Source organism: Lissotriton vulgaris, chromosome 7 (assembly GCF_964263255.1).
Source record: "Lissotriton vulgaris chromosome 7, aLisVul1.2, whole genome shotgun sequence".
NCBI lineage: Eukaryota > Metazoa > Chordata > Amphibia > Caudata > Salamandridae > Lissotriton > Lissotriton vulgaris.
In genome coordinates this window covers 328,659,319-328,675,643 of record NC_141695.1, presented here as the reverse complement: position 1 = coordinate 328,675,643, position 16,325 = coordinate 328,659,319, and the positions used below count along the sequence as shown (strand labels likewise).

The following is a 16,325-nucleotide window of genomic DNA, read 5'->3' as shown; positions in this document are numbered from 1 at the left end:
ACTCAGGAGCTGTAGAGGATAGACTACATAGGGGGAGATTAAATAATTTCATCTCCTGTAATATTGCAGGGTTAGCTGCCAAGATAGAGAACCCTAGCTGGATTACTTATATTAAGCAATTTTTGATAATTTGCTTGCAAGAAACCTGGTCGGTTGAATGTGATCTTCTTCTGGAAGGATACAAGGCATATTTTGCCCCAGCAATTGTCTCTAACAGGGGGAGATCAAAGGGGGGACTGGTCATTTATGTCTCTGTAGCTTTGGTATGTAAAGTACGTGTAGTTCCTACCTCTAATCCGGGCATCCTTGCCCTAACACTATATGGCTGGAATTATATGGTAGGTCTGGTAAATTTTTATAACTCACTTTCTTCATGTTCGGATCGCAGTCACATACTTGCTCTGAATGCTTTTATTAATAAGTCTATGAGTCATAGTTTACATAATCTCATGGTTATGGGTGATTTTAATATACATCCTTGTGGTAACCCCCTACTCACATGTATCTCTGAGTTGAGCTGTCCTCGAATTCACGGATTTCACTTTGAGCACTCGACTGAAGGGGAGTTGCTTAATGACATGATTAATGATCTAGATATGACACCTACCATGGGTCTGATGAACCCTTACACTAGATTTGGGGTGCCCACTTTTAAGGGCCACTTGAAGGGGACATTTATTGATTTTGTGTTGATTTCATCCCTTATGCAAACATTTGTACATTCCTTCTTAACTGTTGAGAGTGAATTCAGCGATCATAACCCTCTATCATTATACTTAACAGGCCCTTGGGTTACAAAAACAGGATTAAACCCTAAACTGGGAGCACTGAGCAAAACTGACGGAAAGCGGAGACTTAGATGGACTCAAGTGACCGCTGAGTTGTTTTATAATGACATAAAAGCTGTATGTACAGATGAAATAGTCACCTACACACAGGGGGGGCAACAATACACGAAGGTGTTAGTGGCTTTCCAGACTATTTCAGATGGGGTTACGGATCTGTTGCCAGCACCAGCTAAGAAACAGATCAATGTGGGCCCTAAATTGTTCGATCAGCAATGTTCAAAAACAGCAAGAAGTCTGAGGACAGCTTTAGCTTCCAGCCCCAGAGTGCAAGCTGACGTAATAGCATGTCACTGGGATTATAAAATAGCGTTAGCCAAACGTAAGGAGGCCTTAAGGGATGAGGCATAGAATGAGCTATTGGATCCTGAAACTCTTGAGAACTGCTCAAGTTTTGGGGCACATTAAAAAAACCATGTCTTGTCCAGGAGACAGGAGGAGGCCTTGAATGTCACATATCAAAGGAGAATTGGGAGGCTCATTTGGAGCAGATGTATGCTTGCCCCTATGAAGGGAATGACAGACTGGTACCTGATTTTAATGTTAATAAAATTATATTTGGGAGGGGTGAAATATTGGAAGGAATTCTAGGCTTCACAGCCGGTAAAGCTCCTGGCCCCAATGGGATCCCCCGAGGCTTATTTAAGTCTGATCGTCCTTTTTGAGCATCAATTTTGGAATCTGTCTTTAATGCCGCGGTTCAATGCGGATGCCCACAGTCTTGGGGGATTTCTACTACAGTACCCATTTTTAGGTCTCGCTATTCGATGCGCACGCATCGAGCTTGCGAGGATATAGGGCTTTAAACAAACTTTAACTAACTGGGCGATTTGGTGCTGTGCCCGTTGCTTTTAGGTCAATGCGCAAGCGCATTGACCTAAAATGCGCGTGCACATCACCAAATCGCCGTCTGTTCCCTCAGCCGCACTCTAGGCCTCTGCTGCTTTCACACCCTCTCCCCGCTCCGCCCCCTCCCCTGCCCGCCGTGTCGCATTTCTCCTCCCCCCTCCCCTTCTCTGCCTTCCCTCCGTCTTGTTTTTTTTTTTACCCGCTCCGCCCCCTCCCCTGCCCGCCGTGTCGCATTTCTCCCCCCCCCCCTTCTCAGACTGTCCGGCACCCGCACTTCAGCAGTGGCGGCCACACACCACTCGTAGGACGATGCCATTGAACAATTAGGTCTCGCTATTCGATGCGCACGCATCGAGCTTGCGAGGATATAGGGCTTTAAACAAACTTTAACTAACTGGGCGATTTGGTGCTGTGCCCGTGGCTTTTAGGTCAATGCGCAAGCGCATTGACCTAAAATGCGCGTGCACATCACCAAATCGCCGTCTGTTCCCTCAGCCGCACTCCAGGCCCCTGCTGCTTTCACACCCTCTCCCCGCTCCGCCCCCTCCCCTGCCCGCTGTGTCGCATTTCTCCTCCCCCCTCCCCTTCTCTGCCTTCCCTCCGTCTTGTTTTTTTTATTTACCCGCTCCGCCCCCTCCCCTACCCGCCGTGTCGCATTTCTCCTCCCCCCCCCTTCTCAGACTGTCCGGCACCCGCACTTCAGCAGTGGCGGCCACACACCACTCGTAGGACGATTCCATTGAACAATAATGGCGGTCGCTACTTGTTAACATAAGGTGCCATACCTGCTTTAGTGTGAAACATGCCTGGTATGCTTGCTTTGTCATAGAGCCTTGGTGCGTTGTGTAGTTGCTCAGAGCATGCCTGCTCTTTATGCCCTTTTCCTTTGTGTCTCTTGCCAGCTAGAGCCTGCCCTAAGCACGGGCTTCCCATAAACGGCAGCCTGACCACTTCTAATTACAGGACCCGTAGCAGGCTACCCTGGACAAGGTGAACGACGGGCACGAGGCGCAGACCCTGTCACCAAGCAACCTCTCTCCTTTCCCTCTGCACAAATGCTCCCTTGGGCAGAGCAGCGGCCTTGCCTGTAAACTACTTCCTGTCCAGAAACAATTAGACATAGCATTGCAAATGCATCCTTGTAGCTCTTGACACAGGCAGCTAATTTCAGGCGGCGCTATTCATTGCAAATGCCATGCTCTCGGCCTGAGATCAGGCCTTTTTGCTGCAGCTGTAGACAAGAAAACTGTGTCAGGTGCCGTCTTCCTCACTGCACATGTGATGTCGCTGTATATAGTACCCTTCGACAGCCAGGCTTCGTCACTGCAGATGGATGCCTGCTGCAAACAGCTAATTTCAGATGGTGGCCCTTTCGTTGCATATGGGCATCTGCTGTAGGTTCACCTCCAGTCCCCAGCTGCACACTTGTCGACTTGGTGAGACCAAATTTAGGATTTGTCAGGTTTTAAAACTACTAATTCGCATATGGATGAAATCTCCGAAAATTACACTTGTTGGTCAGAGGATGATGTAACATGAATTCACTCTGTGTTTTTATTTAACTCAATACCTCTGCCCAAAACCTCGCCAAAAATAAACATGGGAGAAGATGTGGCACAACGAGCAGTGCTGATGAATTTGGAGCTAGGGAACCAGGTTCGAGTCTCGGCATCCACTCAACATCCTGTGATTTGGGGCAAATCACTTAATCTCCCAGTTCCATCTAAAAATAAATGTGTACTTGTGTAACTTAACTGGTGCTCATGTAAAGCACTGCAGGTCGAGTTTGCCCTATGTGAAACTGCAGAAGAAAAAGTTTTACTAACGCGTTAGGCCTCATTTCTTATGTGCTGGCGATGCAGATAGAGCGCCCACACTGCATAAAAGTGGCATCCTTCCCTACTGCATTTTGTTTTCCTCAAATTGCTATAATATCTTTGTTACATTTTCCAAACTATAATGGCAACAAGTCCACGCCTCCAGAAAAAAGGCTGAGTTAACGCTTGTAGCTGGTATCTGTTATTGTTAAGCTACAAGTTCAAATCAAATCAAGGCAAACTCAGACTTTCATCCGGGGCACAAGTGCAAATAAGCATTTGAAATGCAGTAGGTCTCGCATTAATGAAACTTGGAGCTCTTAGCGTTGCAAATGCCACTGTTTTTTTTTGTCAAAATATCCCAGCAGTAGGCTAAGTAATGAAAAAAAGTCCACTAAGCAAAGAAAGGGTGCAGTACCACAGGCTGTTACTAGGTGTCCCTAAGGAGTTGGTAATGGACTTCTATTAGCCACAGAAGGTACTGCACCCCTAATGCAATTATAATTTGAAAAATTGCAGCTGAGCATGCGTTTCCATTTGTTTTTATTACAATTGAGATTTTTGCTAGCTTGCATTTTAATAATGTACCATATAAATAAACAACAATGGTGCATTTTTAAAACGCAAGCTAACCACCTGAAAGCTTGTGCGCTGTGGCTTAACCAGCTTTAGTTGTGAAAACCAATACAAACATTTGATATTACAAATGCCTCTTTGCCGAAACACTCATATAAAGATCCTAAATAATTTGCAAATGTGACATAATTTGATGTAGAGGTGAAGGCATTTTTTTAAACGAGTGATAGCGCTGGAGGGATGAGCAGGGACGGGCAAGCAACTACAACAGCAGGGCTTCAATGACGACATAATGTATCGTATAATACGCATGGGTAGGAGTACAAATTGCCAAATGACCTGTTGAGCTTTGCAATGCAGCAGCGCCCTGTAGCTGGCCACAACAATATCTGAAGAATATCTGTAGGAAGGTAGGATCTTTCTGCCTGGTTACACCCATTTTTAGGTCGAGCGACCTATCTCAATGCGCATGCACATTGAGCGGGAGCTCGATATATAGGGACTTAAACAGAGCTTACCGAGATCAGGCGATTCCCAGGCGATTTCTTGCAGTGCATGTGAAAGCGCGTGCACAATGCCACCAGCCGCTTGCCTCGCATTACCACATCAAAGGCGGCCGCGTCTCAGGCCCCTGCTGCTTCACACCCTCATGCCGCTCTCCCCGCTCCGCCCCCTCCCCTGCCCGCTGTGTCACATTTCTCCTCGTACTTTATTCACGGCCGGCCGGCCGTACTTTCTCCCTCTCCCCATCTCCCCCTCTGCCTGCTCTCCTCTCTCTCTCCCTCCCCCCTCTCTCTCCCTCCCCCCTCTCTCCCCTCCGTCCTTCGCACTCGCATGCTTAAAAAAAATACTAAAAGTAGCCAAAGTGACAGAATAAATAATTTCAGCCAAGATGATCTCACAAGAACGGCCACTTCTATTGCTCGTAGCTCCTTAAATGTTTCCTATTTATTGCAGAGGCTAATGGAAACGCAGTGAGTTCAAATTACGAAACGTAGACAGGGTTCTTGGCATGGTGTTTACTTTCTGTTCTGCACTGCTTCTTGACCACTCGGGCCATGAGTATTAAGGGCAGATCTCGAGGTAAACAAACAGTAAGCCAGAGGTAACAACACCTGGTAACCCTGACGAATCTCAATTGTCGTCTATTTATGAACACAATCAGACTTTGAGATATTAATCGCATAATTCAAAGGTGCAATTTATATTTGAGGGAGGTCATGATTACGTGCCACAGGCAATACAGTGGAGAGAATGTGTATGGTGTACAGCCGTTGGAACTAAAACCTACTTCTGTGCAGGCATGTGCTTAAGAACAAGAAAGCAAAGTGGAAATGCATACTGCGAGTTAGAAGAGTGAAGAACTTACCCGTCTCATTCTACCATTGGACATGATGTCTGCAATTCCTTTCGCTGCATCGTTTTTCTCTGCAACACAGAGGACTTTACGAATCTGAACTCTGCGAGCCTGCAACATGGCGGAGGACTGACAGAACCTACTACTACACTTAGATAAAAACCTAAACCCATAGGAGGCTAAAATCGCAGGCTGAAAGATCATCCCTTACTTAGAGGGGCGCTGCCAACTCCCACTGACTTCATGTCATATAGTACCCCTGCTCAATCATAAATGATTCCCGATTCCTAAAACTCCCTCTTTTAGCTTATATTGCATAGTATGCTTATGGTAGCGTAGTGTACACCTCTATATCAAAATGGGATTAATTACTTTTGACCTGTCATTGCTTTCAAGTATTTAAATATTTGTGAACTGCAGCCATTCTAATTCAGTACTAACAGTCAATTCCGTCATCTTCTTGGGTCTCCATATCAGAGATGCACTGGTATTTTCACTAACACGGGCACTTGTCACCACTGCCCGCGGCTGTTACCTGCAGCACTAGATACAGAGGGGCAGAAAAGTTCAGGGCATACCCAGACACACACAACTACCCAAAATGTATTAAGGAGCGCCCCTCGTCCCAGCACACTATAACCTCAATTCTCTCAGTCACAAAAAGCGGGTAACTCTCCCTATTCCAAAACAAGGCATGCGCAACCCACCATCTACAACCCTTACATTAACATCGGTCAGTGATTGGTACAAAATAAGTACCCCTCTGTATATAATAAAAATGTCATGCCACATCCACCACCACATCCACCATCACCACCGCATCCACCACCACCACATCCACCGCATCCACCAAAACCACATCCACCGCATCCACCACCGCATCCACCACCACATCCACCACCACATCCACCATCACCACCACATCCACCATCACCTCCACATCCACCATGACATCCACCGCCACATCCACCACCCCATCCACCACCACCGCATCCACCACCACCACCGCATCCACCGCATCCACCACCCCATCCACCACCACATCCACCATCACCACCACATCCACCACCACATCCACCATCACCTCCACATCCACCATGACATCCACCGCCACATCCACCACCACATCCACCACACCCACCACCACCACATCCACCTCCACCACCACATCCACCACCACATCCACCCCCACCACATCCACCCCCACATCCACCCCCACATCCACCAACATCACCACCACATCCACCACCACCACATCCACCACCACCATATCCCCCAGATCCACCACCACCACATCTATGTGTGTGTGTGTGTGTGTGTGTGTGGGTGTGTGTGTGTGTGTGGCTGTGTGTGTGTGTAGGTGCAAATGCAATGTTCTTGGATTTCCGTCATAATAAAATACACTGAACATAATCTTCACAAAAGTTATTTACAAACGTATAAGCTATTTCCATTAAAAATTACAATAAATTTTATTTAAGTATTAATTATTTACAAAATTAAAAGCCATTGTTATTTGCAATATCAATACATCTAAGTCACGTAAATACAACACACATTGCATTACAAATGCTATAGGTGTCACATTTGCGGAAGTTAAAACTATTGACATTGTAACTGACAAAGCTATTACTTTTGCTATTTTCAAAACCAACACATAAATAAAAAAAGTGTCATTTACAATACCAATTGCTCAAACTTTCCTAATGCGAGACCTATTGCATTTCCAATGCTTGTTAAAAAAGGGGATAAAAGCAGCCCGCACTGCTATAGACCCATCTCACTCATAAACTCTATGGTGAAAGTAATGGGAAGGGTTCTCCTGCAAAGGCTCACTTCATTGGTTGATGACAATAACATAATTTCTGACTCCCAGTATGGGGTTTGTAAGGGACGATCTACGACCACCCATTGCCTTAATCTCTTCCTGATAATAAATAAGTACACAGTGGCACACAAGGGGACCATCCACTTTGCCTTCATGGACTTGTCCTCAGCTTTTGACTGTGTGAACAGGAAGAAGCTGTGGCAGTCCATGAGGGCAAAGGGGGTTGACGGTGGTATTGTAGATTTTTTAGAAGATCTACACCGATACACCAGAGCAAATATTAGGTTTTCTTAAGATCTGAGTGTGACGAAGGATTTTAACATTAAAAGGGGAGTCCGACAAGGATGTATTTTGGCTCCCTTTTTGTTTAATTTTTATGTTAATGACTTAGATAGCGATCTACAGGAGGTGGGGGCAGATTGTCCCAGAGTGGGACGCCGGGGTATTCCGGTTCTACTATACGCGGACGATGCGGTCCTCATATCTAGGACTGAAAGAGGCCTCCAAGCTCTTTTAACTGCTTTCAAGTTCTTAATGACAGACAGGGATTTAACAATAAATAACTCTAAATTATTTATTATGCAGGTAGGCCAGGCACCAAAAAGGAATTTCCAATTTAATGTGGGAGATGGAAAAATTCCCATAACTAGCACGTTCTCGTATCTTGGAGTCCTCTTTGATAACAAACTGAATTGGGGCCCGCATGTTTTGAAAAAGAAAGGGGACGTTAGTAGGGTGAATGCATCAACATTTAATTTTGCATCCAAATTGGGGGAAAAGCCTATTGGCGCAATGTTGCAATTATATAATGCTAAATCAGTGGCCACAGTAACATTTGGAAGCGAAATTTGGGGGTATATTCCGGGAGAGCAATTACAGATTGTGGAGAACACTTTCCTGAAAAGTTTATTGTGTCTCCCACAAGGTACATCTAACCTAGCTGCCTATGAAGAGTTGGGGGGTCCAGTATGTCAGTGACATTTTCTCCCTGCGCCCACTGTCATGCTGGTTAAAATTGTGGTTAAACCCTGATATCCCCCTTACGCATATGATTTTAAAATACTGTCTGTTTATGGATAACTCATCTGCTGAAATATCTCAAGAAAGGCTTTTTAAGCCTAGGGTGGGGTGAGTTATTTGAAACCCCTGAATGTATTACTAGGAGGGATGTGGAGGCAATAAAAACGGCCTTCCTCATGGAAAGGAAACTTATGAGGGAAGCTAAAGAGGTTCAGAAACAGAGTGTCAGGACTTATGTCATGTTAAAAACAACTCCACACACTGAGCCTTACTTAATGGGTTCTCTGTCCTCACACGAGAAATTTTTACTAACTAGATTCCGGTTGAACCAATTTTATCATCTGCTTGTTAGGCCACAAAACTCTGTTTTTAGTAAAAAAGCAGCCGCCTGCGGCTGCGACGAAAAGTCTCCACAGGACATGCTGCATTTTATGTTTTTATGAAAATTATATGAATTTCCCCGTAAAGGCTATCTGGTGTCGCTTTTAAAGAAATTTAATTTTTGTCAGATCAGACCAGCCATGATGTATTTACAACTATTACATATTTTGTACTAGAGTTTTTAAAATCAGTTGTAAAATACAGAAAATGTTTGGACTTATAATGATTTTTGCTTAAACTTTCTTGCAAATGTATTTAACACACCTCAGCAAAGATTGTACTGTTATAAATTGCTGCTACCTTAGTACTTTTTTATCTTGATGATGGCTTTTTTAATAATTAATTTTATCCCGTTGTATTTGTATCTACTTTTATGGTTTGTAAAACAAAACCGAAATAAAGTTTTATTGATTGATTGACCATATTTAGGTCTTAACCAATCAGGTGGTATCACCCTTTAGAACACTCCTATGAGAAGCTTTAGTCCCTCAGATTTCCTCCTGCATATCATTTTAGGGAGTCGTTACTGAGCTCTGCTCCGGTTTCCTCTTCCAGACAGATTGTACAGCAAATTTTGAGAGATATAATCTATCTACCTATCTATCTATCTATCTATCTATCTCTCTCTCTCTCTATCTATCTATCTATATAAATCTATGCTACCATTATAAAGAGAGAACTGTGTCCTTTGAGCCAGGTAAACTCGAAAAGTACACCACCAATCAAAACACCCAAGACATCTTTGAAAACATCAGGGCAAGCAGAAGGACATAGGCTATTAAAAATAAAAAATATACGTTGTTTAAAAAATTTAGAAATAAAAATAAAGTAGTCCCTTGCAAGTAGCGCCGGCCGCGACGTCTGCGTGATGACATCATTTGCGCTCCCAACACTTCCTGAACACTTCCTGAAATGGCGGCGAAGATCGCGATCTGCTGGGAGGAGTGCCACGGCCCTGCTTGCTGCTGGGCAAAGTGGCGGCCTGTGCGGGCGGGGTGCCTGGATCGGGACCGGCGGCTGAGGTAATAATCAGGCTCTCCGGGACACGGGCGGGAGGGGGCCAGGCCGGGCCGGGGCAGGAGGGGGTCGGGTCGGGCCGGGAGGGGGCCGGGCCAGGACGGGCCGGGGCGGGAGGGGGAGGGGGGGGTTGGGCGCAGGCTCCGGGACACAGACAATGTTGCGGCGGGCGGGGGCGGGAGTCCACGCAAGCCTCAAATGCTGCCCCTAGCCCCTTTCTGCCCCAGGCAACGCTGGGGCGGGCTGCTAGTATATCTATATATCTATAAATATATCTATATAGATAGATAGATATATCTATATATATATTTATATATTTTACAGCTGCCAGGTAAAGAAATCACTGGCACTTGCGCGAGCAATGAAACCCTTATTTCATTGGATTCTTAGTATGCTAGACTCGTTTCGGCTACCACCTTTGTCAATAACGGCGCTCGCCGCAAAAAAAGCAAGTTTAAATATACACATATTTATTGACATCAACAAAGGACACCGGACTTACTTCTGCCAAACAGTGTCAGCCATCTTACATCTTACAGTATGCAAATCGTATAGCATTCAAATGGGTCATACAACAGTGAAACATAGCCACATTGACATCCCAATTCTCCCACCCTGGATGGGCAAAAACCCTCTTAAATCATGAAGTGACTGCTGAAATCTGCACATGACTACATATTCATTGGTGCCACAATGTCCTGAATGGGCTCTTGTCAGGGGGGATAGTACTCTTTAATACTGCTCATTATTTCACCCTGGATGTGTTAATGTCTGTCATGTGTCAATGGCTCACTCTCTTTATTCTACAATGAATGTTCCTATATGCTAAACTTAATAATTAATAATGATGTCACATGTGATTCTCAGATTCGATTCATTCATTGTTACGTTCCAGAACAATGCTTCTATTACAAATGAATTGCCAATGCTTCTCCACTATTCAAAACCCTTGGTATCTTGGTTTGAGTGTCAATGATATATCTGGACTCCAATCTACGGAGCTGTAACTGTCCAGCATAATTAGAGCGGCCTTGCCTTCCCGATCGAGGGCTTCCCTAATCTCTTTGTTGAATCATATGAGGGCAGACTCAGTACTGTGTACTGTGACCTTCTCTGAAACCAGGGCTTGAGTTTCACGTAGAAAGGCACTCAGTCGCACATTCATTGTTTTCTCGACGAGTTTTGCTGGGAGCGGTAGGCGTGAGGTTGGTCAAACATTCTTAGGATCCTTGGGGTCCAAATTGGGCTTCTTAGCAGTGGCAGTATCGAGGCTACCCTCCAGAGTTTAGGGAAGTGCCCTACTTCAAACATTGCATTGAAAAGGGAGGTGAGTGAAAGGGCACCAGATGGAGGGGCAAGTTTGATCACAGAGACTGAACAGAGATTGTAGGGAGAGCCTGATCTTACTGCCATAAGGAGCCTTTCAGTGTCAATTATAGATACCGATTCAAACTTGTCCAAGGAATGGGTAGGCCAGATGCTGGCTTGTTTCCCTCTGTTTGGACTACAGTCCCTGCTGAGCTTGGACGGTTGAAAGCCGAAAAGATGACCTCCACCTTATTCAGAAAGAACATGGCGATGTCCTCGAATAGTTCCTGGCTTGTCTGAGTTTTGGCTGAGCAGGAGGACACCAAGCTAGATGCAGTTTTAAAGAGCTCTACAGCGGAGTTTGTTGCTGGTTTAATTTGATTAGCGAAGAACATTTTCTTTGCATTGAATGAGAGTTGTGTATAGATCAAGAGGCTCTGTTTATATATCTTTTTCTCTGTTTCCTTGTATTCTTTCCTCCAATTCCGTTCGAAACGTTTGCATATGAGAATTTGATTCCTAAGTTCCTCCGTGTACCAGGGGGCTGAAGGTTGCGATCTTTTAGAAAACAGAATTTTTAAAGGGGCTAGTTTTTTACTGTCTCCACCCAATTTAGTATGTCGGGTGGTGGCATCCTCCCCTCCTGGAGGCATCTGGCCAGCAGTTCTAATAAGCATTTATTCTAAGTCTGTGCTCTTAATTCTGTTCCAGGCTCTAATTTACATCTGCCTCTTAGGGCCCTTCCCACAGTGCGATTATCCAGAAGGGCTAGCTCAAATTGTACAGCTGCATGGTCTGTCCATACCAGAGGCAACAAACCAGTGTACGAGAGATGTGGTTTGTTGGAAAAAATTCTATCCAGAGTATGCCCTGCCACATGGGTGGGGCCTGTCACGTGCTGCCTAAGGTCAGTACTGTTCATCATATCTAAGAGGGCCACTGTATCTTGTTCCGTAAATGCTTCCAGATAGTAGCTAAAATCTCCCATGAAGTTAAAGGATTCTGTGCAGAGCCCCTCTTCCAACAGATTTCCAATTGAAGTTATAAAGGTGCTCCTAGTCCCCAGTGTGGGATAAGCTGAGGCTAAAAGACAGTGAATCGCAAGCTGGGTTCGAGGCTGTGTGAGAGACAGCTTTAATCGAATTGTGATAAATTACTGCTAAGCCCCTCCCTCTCTCCTAGCTGGCCTGTTTAGAGTGTGGCACAGGAACCCAAGTGGGGTGGCTTTGACTACATCTGGGCCTGAGGCTTCGTCTGTCCATGCGTCCATGACAAATGCCAGTTTTATATCCCCTCCCTCTATAAGTGTTGCTCACTCTGTACTGTGCTTCACTGGAGATCTGGCAGGAAGCAATATACACTTTATCTTAGGTTCTTCATGCTCGAATGTTTTTGCCTTTTTGTAGGTAATGGGCTTGATGGTGTGGTATGAAGATTTAGTGAAGGTACTGTTACAGTTGGAGCAGGTGACTAAACGAGATGAATGCCTTGTAGTAAAGGTAAGACACATGCAGCCAATAGCATTACCTGCGGTGTTCAGATCTAGTAGTTGTGTTCTGGAGTACTTTAGAATTGTAGGTTCACCTGGTTTCAAATGGGCTGGGGTGCTGGCAGACGGGTTGTCTTTGGGGCTCCTTCGGCCCGACAACGGCGCGCCCGTGGCGCTCTCGCATCAGCAGGTCTAATTATAGTGTCAGGGGAAGAGAAACTAGCCTGCTGACAACAATACCCCCAAAATGGCGGCCTGCTTTGACAAGCACTTGACAAGCACGGTCCCCCAGCATTTGCTCATTCTCAAATCAGCAACAGCAACACAGATTCACGGCAAAATGCAACAAAGAGGTATTAAAAAAATATTAAAAAAGCATTAAGTGTAGAGAATTAAAAGATCAGTTGTGCAAAGTACGCAATATCACAGTTTCGTCTCATGGCTAAAGCTTCAGGAGGAAGTAACGCTGCGCGCTCACGCCAGCATTACTAATTATAGTGTCTAGGGAAGAGAAACTAGCCCATTGACAACAATACCCCCAAAATGGCGGCCCGCTTTGATTAGCGCGGTACCCCAGCGTTTGCTCATTTTCGAATCAGCAACACAGATTCACTGCAACATGCAACCAAAAGGTATTAAAAAGTATTAAAAACCATTAAGTCCAGAAATTTAAAAGATCAGTTGTGCAAAGTACACAATATCGCAATATCGTATCTCGGCTCAAGCCTGTCATGGTTCTCTCTCAGAACGCAGACATGAGAGAAAGGAGTCTTCTCGCCCACAAGAGAAAAAATAGTCTTCAAACCAACTTCTAAATCTACTTCTGATACTCCTACATCTCTACCACAGGTAAGTCATTCCTTCAAGAAGCTTTCTTCTGCTCCGTTGATGGACAAATAGTAGACGAGTGTCTCACTGTTGACTAGAAAAGGTTCATCCACACTGTAGAAGACAAAGGCGTCCACCACCTCCAATAATTCCACTCTCACTACATTCTCAATGCCCTCATTGCTCTGGTTAATGACCTTATTGTTGACTAGCCCAGCACCATTATCATCAATGCCAAAGATAGTCATCATCTCGACGGCACCACTGTCGACGGTAGTCTGGTCGACAGCGTCATTACTGTTGACGAAAACACCATAGTTGGAAAAGACACCATCGTTCACAAAGACACCGCTGTCAATGAAGTCACCGCCGTCAACAAAGTCACCACCACAGTCGACGAAATCCCCACCAGCGGCGAAGAATAAGCTTTCTGAGATGACGACCTTGTCGACGGCCTCAGCAATGAGACAAAACTCAGAAAAACATTAGAAATCTTCTCTCCTCACTCCTGCGCATTCTTCTCCTAGTAAAGTCTCTCTCCCTTACTACCCACTCATCTGTTGGATGAGGAGGACTCAGATGGCATGGTACGCAGCCCCTCTGAGTTGCATGTCAAGTGTCAACCAGAGGAAGATGAGGAAGAGTATTATGAGCAAACTTATTACATTCCTTCAGATCACTAACATCAACAGAAGCAAGAGGAAATGGTCTCTCTACCTTCATCTCCGGTGTCTGACCTACAATTCATGCTCAGTGACTATTGCCAAGGAAACAATTGATGGACAGGATGCTTGACAATGCAAACATTCACCCCCAGTCACAAGGATATGGGTTAAATCCATCATTCTTTTGCTCACCATGCCACTCCAGTTTGGACCCAGCCGTATGCAAATCAGTCTTAATACTATTCCTTGTGGGAACAGTCCAGCTCGAATGGCAAGACCAGGTCCTTCCTGGACAGGAAACAAGCATCCTGGGACCGGTTTCAGTGCATCACCCTTCATCAGCCAGGCTAGCTTGAATCCAGTGGTGCAGTGAGCACGGGACCCACGTATAGGCATAACATTCACACTTAGGTGGACATGCAAAAGAAACCCCAAAACCCGGTCCTAGGATGCTTGTTTTCCAGACTCTGGGAGGACCTGTCCTGGCAGTTCGGGCTGGATTGGTCCCATTGGGTGCAGGGTCAAGACTGATTTGCATATGGCTGGGTTCAAACTGGAATGGCATGGGTAGCAAAAAATGATGAATTTAGGCCCAGATCTTTGTACTGGGGTAAATATATGACATTGTTCTGCATTCTGTCCATCAATTATTCTTTTTGCATTTGTCACCCTGAGTGGGTCAGGTATGCCCAGACGTGGGTCACTGGACTCAAGCTATCCTTGCTGGTGAGGGGTGAATCCCCGAACCCGGTCCTAGGAAGTTCGTTTCCAGTCCAGGGAGGACCTGGTCTGGCAGTTCGGGCTGGACTGTTACCATTGGGTGCAGGGTCAAGGCTGATTAGCATATAGCCGGGTTCAAACTGGAATGGCATGGGGACCAAAAAAAATAACGATGGATTTAGGCCCAGATCTCTGTAATGGGGTGAATGTATGAAATTGTTCTGCATTCTGTCCATCAATTATTCTTTTTGCAGTGACTTTTGCTGGCACTTCCCTCCATCTCCACCAGCAGGTTGCCACCTAGGTGGCCTTCACCATCACTGCCTCAACAACCACTATTGTATATGCCAATCCACGTACCCCGCAAATAGCTCCCCCCAGGATCCTACCTCCTTAGAGGATGATAGGGAAGAGGGTGAGCGCTGGAACACTCATGCCGAATGGAATGATTACTTGATACCATAGCCCTCATCTCCAACGCTGCCTCTGGCAGATTCTCCTCTGAGAATTTTAGAGGATTTCACAACCTGCTCGAGAGAAAGCTGCAAATAGGTTCGATTTCCTAAAGCCTACAAAGCAAACAGATTGTTTTCTATATGACTTTAAGCAGCCATTTCATAAAACTATCAGAGCTATGCCCATTGATTATATTCGGTAGGAAGGCATTGAGGTCATGCTTTGGTGGCGGCAGTGTTACCGCGCCTTGACAAGCAATACTAGGCTCCTGAGGATGCTCCCACATGTCTTACTGGGCACCCTAAACTGGATTCTGTTGTCATGCAAGCGGCCCTGCGCCGCTCCAAGATCCCTTCAGCACCTATCTCAGTGCCTCCAGATAAAGTGGTTAGGCGCCTTGACAATATTGGGAAAGGTTTTTCCTCAATGTCAGCACTAACGGCAGGGCAGTCAACTCCCTGTTAGGCTTGAAACGTTCTTCCCGTAAGGCACTGAGTGAAGCCTTCCCCCATACCTTAACCTTTGCCTTGCACTAAAGTTGGCAGGCATGGCGCCATCCTAATCAACGCCATGCAGTTTTGTGACCGAGATCGAATGCTAGTCTCAAAATGTGTGCCTCAGCAGAAAGGCTGCTCCAGCACCTTTAGCTCGCACGTTGCAAGGTTGATGCTTTGCTACACTAATAAATGCAGTATTTACTGTTGAATACCTTTGCTGTGAGCTACACTTGTTTCCACATCTTTACATGGCACAGAGCTGTCGAGCGACCTTGGGACCAAGATAACATGTTCCTTGCTCGGTAACCAGGCCCATCTTATGTGCCTTCTTTGTTCTCCCTGGCCTGAGCTGGAAAATTCCAGTTTGGGCGGGACTTGAGAGGTGTTGGAAGTGTATAATTTGTACTATCATGTAGAGGGAGAGCAGACCCCTCGACCGTCATCCAAGGAGACGGGTCAAATTGGGCTCTGCTCCTGTGTACAATCAATAAACTAACTGGTTTGTATTCTCTACTGCTTGATGAACTCTTAATATTAGGGGGGTACGTCTGGTCGGATGGGCGGTTCAGATACAGCCTTGCACTCGCAGCTGCCTGCCTGCCTGATCGGGCTGCTCCTCAACTAGTGGTCCCCCTGGCTGGGGTCCTGAAAGGTGAAACCCTTGGAATTGAT

General features: G+C 45.6%; 1 protein-coding gene across 1 annotated transcript in view; it reads left to right on the top strand.

Moving 5' to 3' along the window:
• Positions 1-13,740, top strand: part of LOC147701495 (transient receptor potential cation channel subfamily M member 4-like) — a 1,534,183-nt gene extending 1,520,443 nt beyond the window's left edge. Inside the window, exons 26-28 of the mRNA XM_086929348.1 lie at positions 11,710-11,835; positions 12,405-12,497; positions 13,528-13,740. Of these exons, the coding sequence (XP_086785474.1) occupies positions 11,710-11,835; positions 12,405-12,497; positions 13,528-13,740 (432 nt within the window). The remainder of the gene's footprint in view (positions 1-11,709; positions 11,836-12,404; positions 12,498-13,527) is intronic.
• Positions 13,741-16,325: the final 2,585 nt, after the last annotated feature.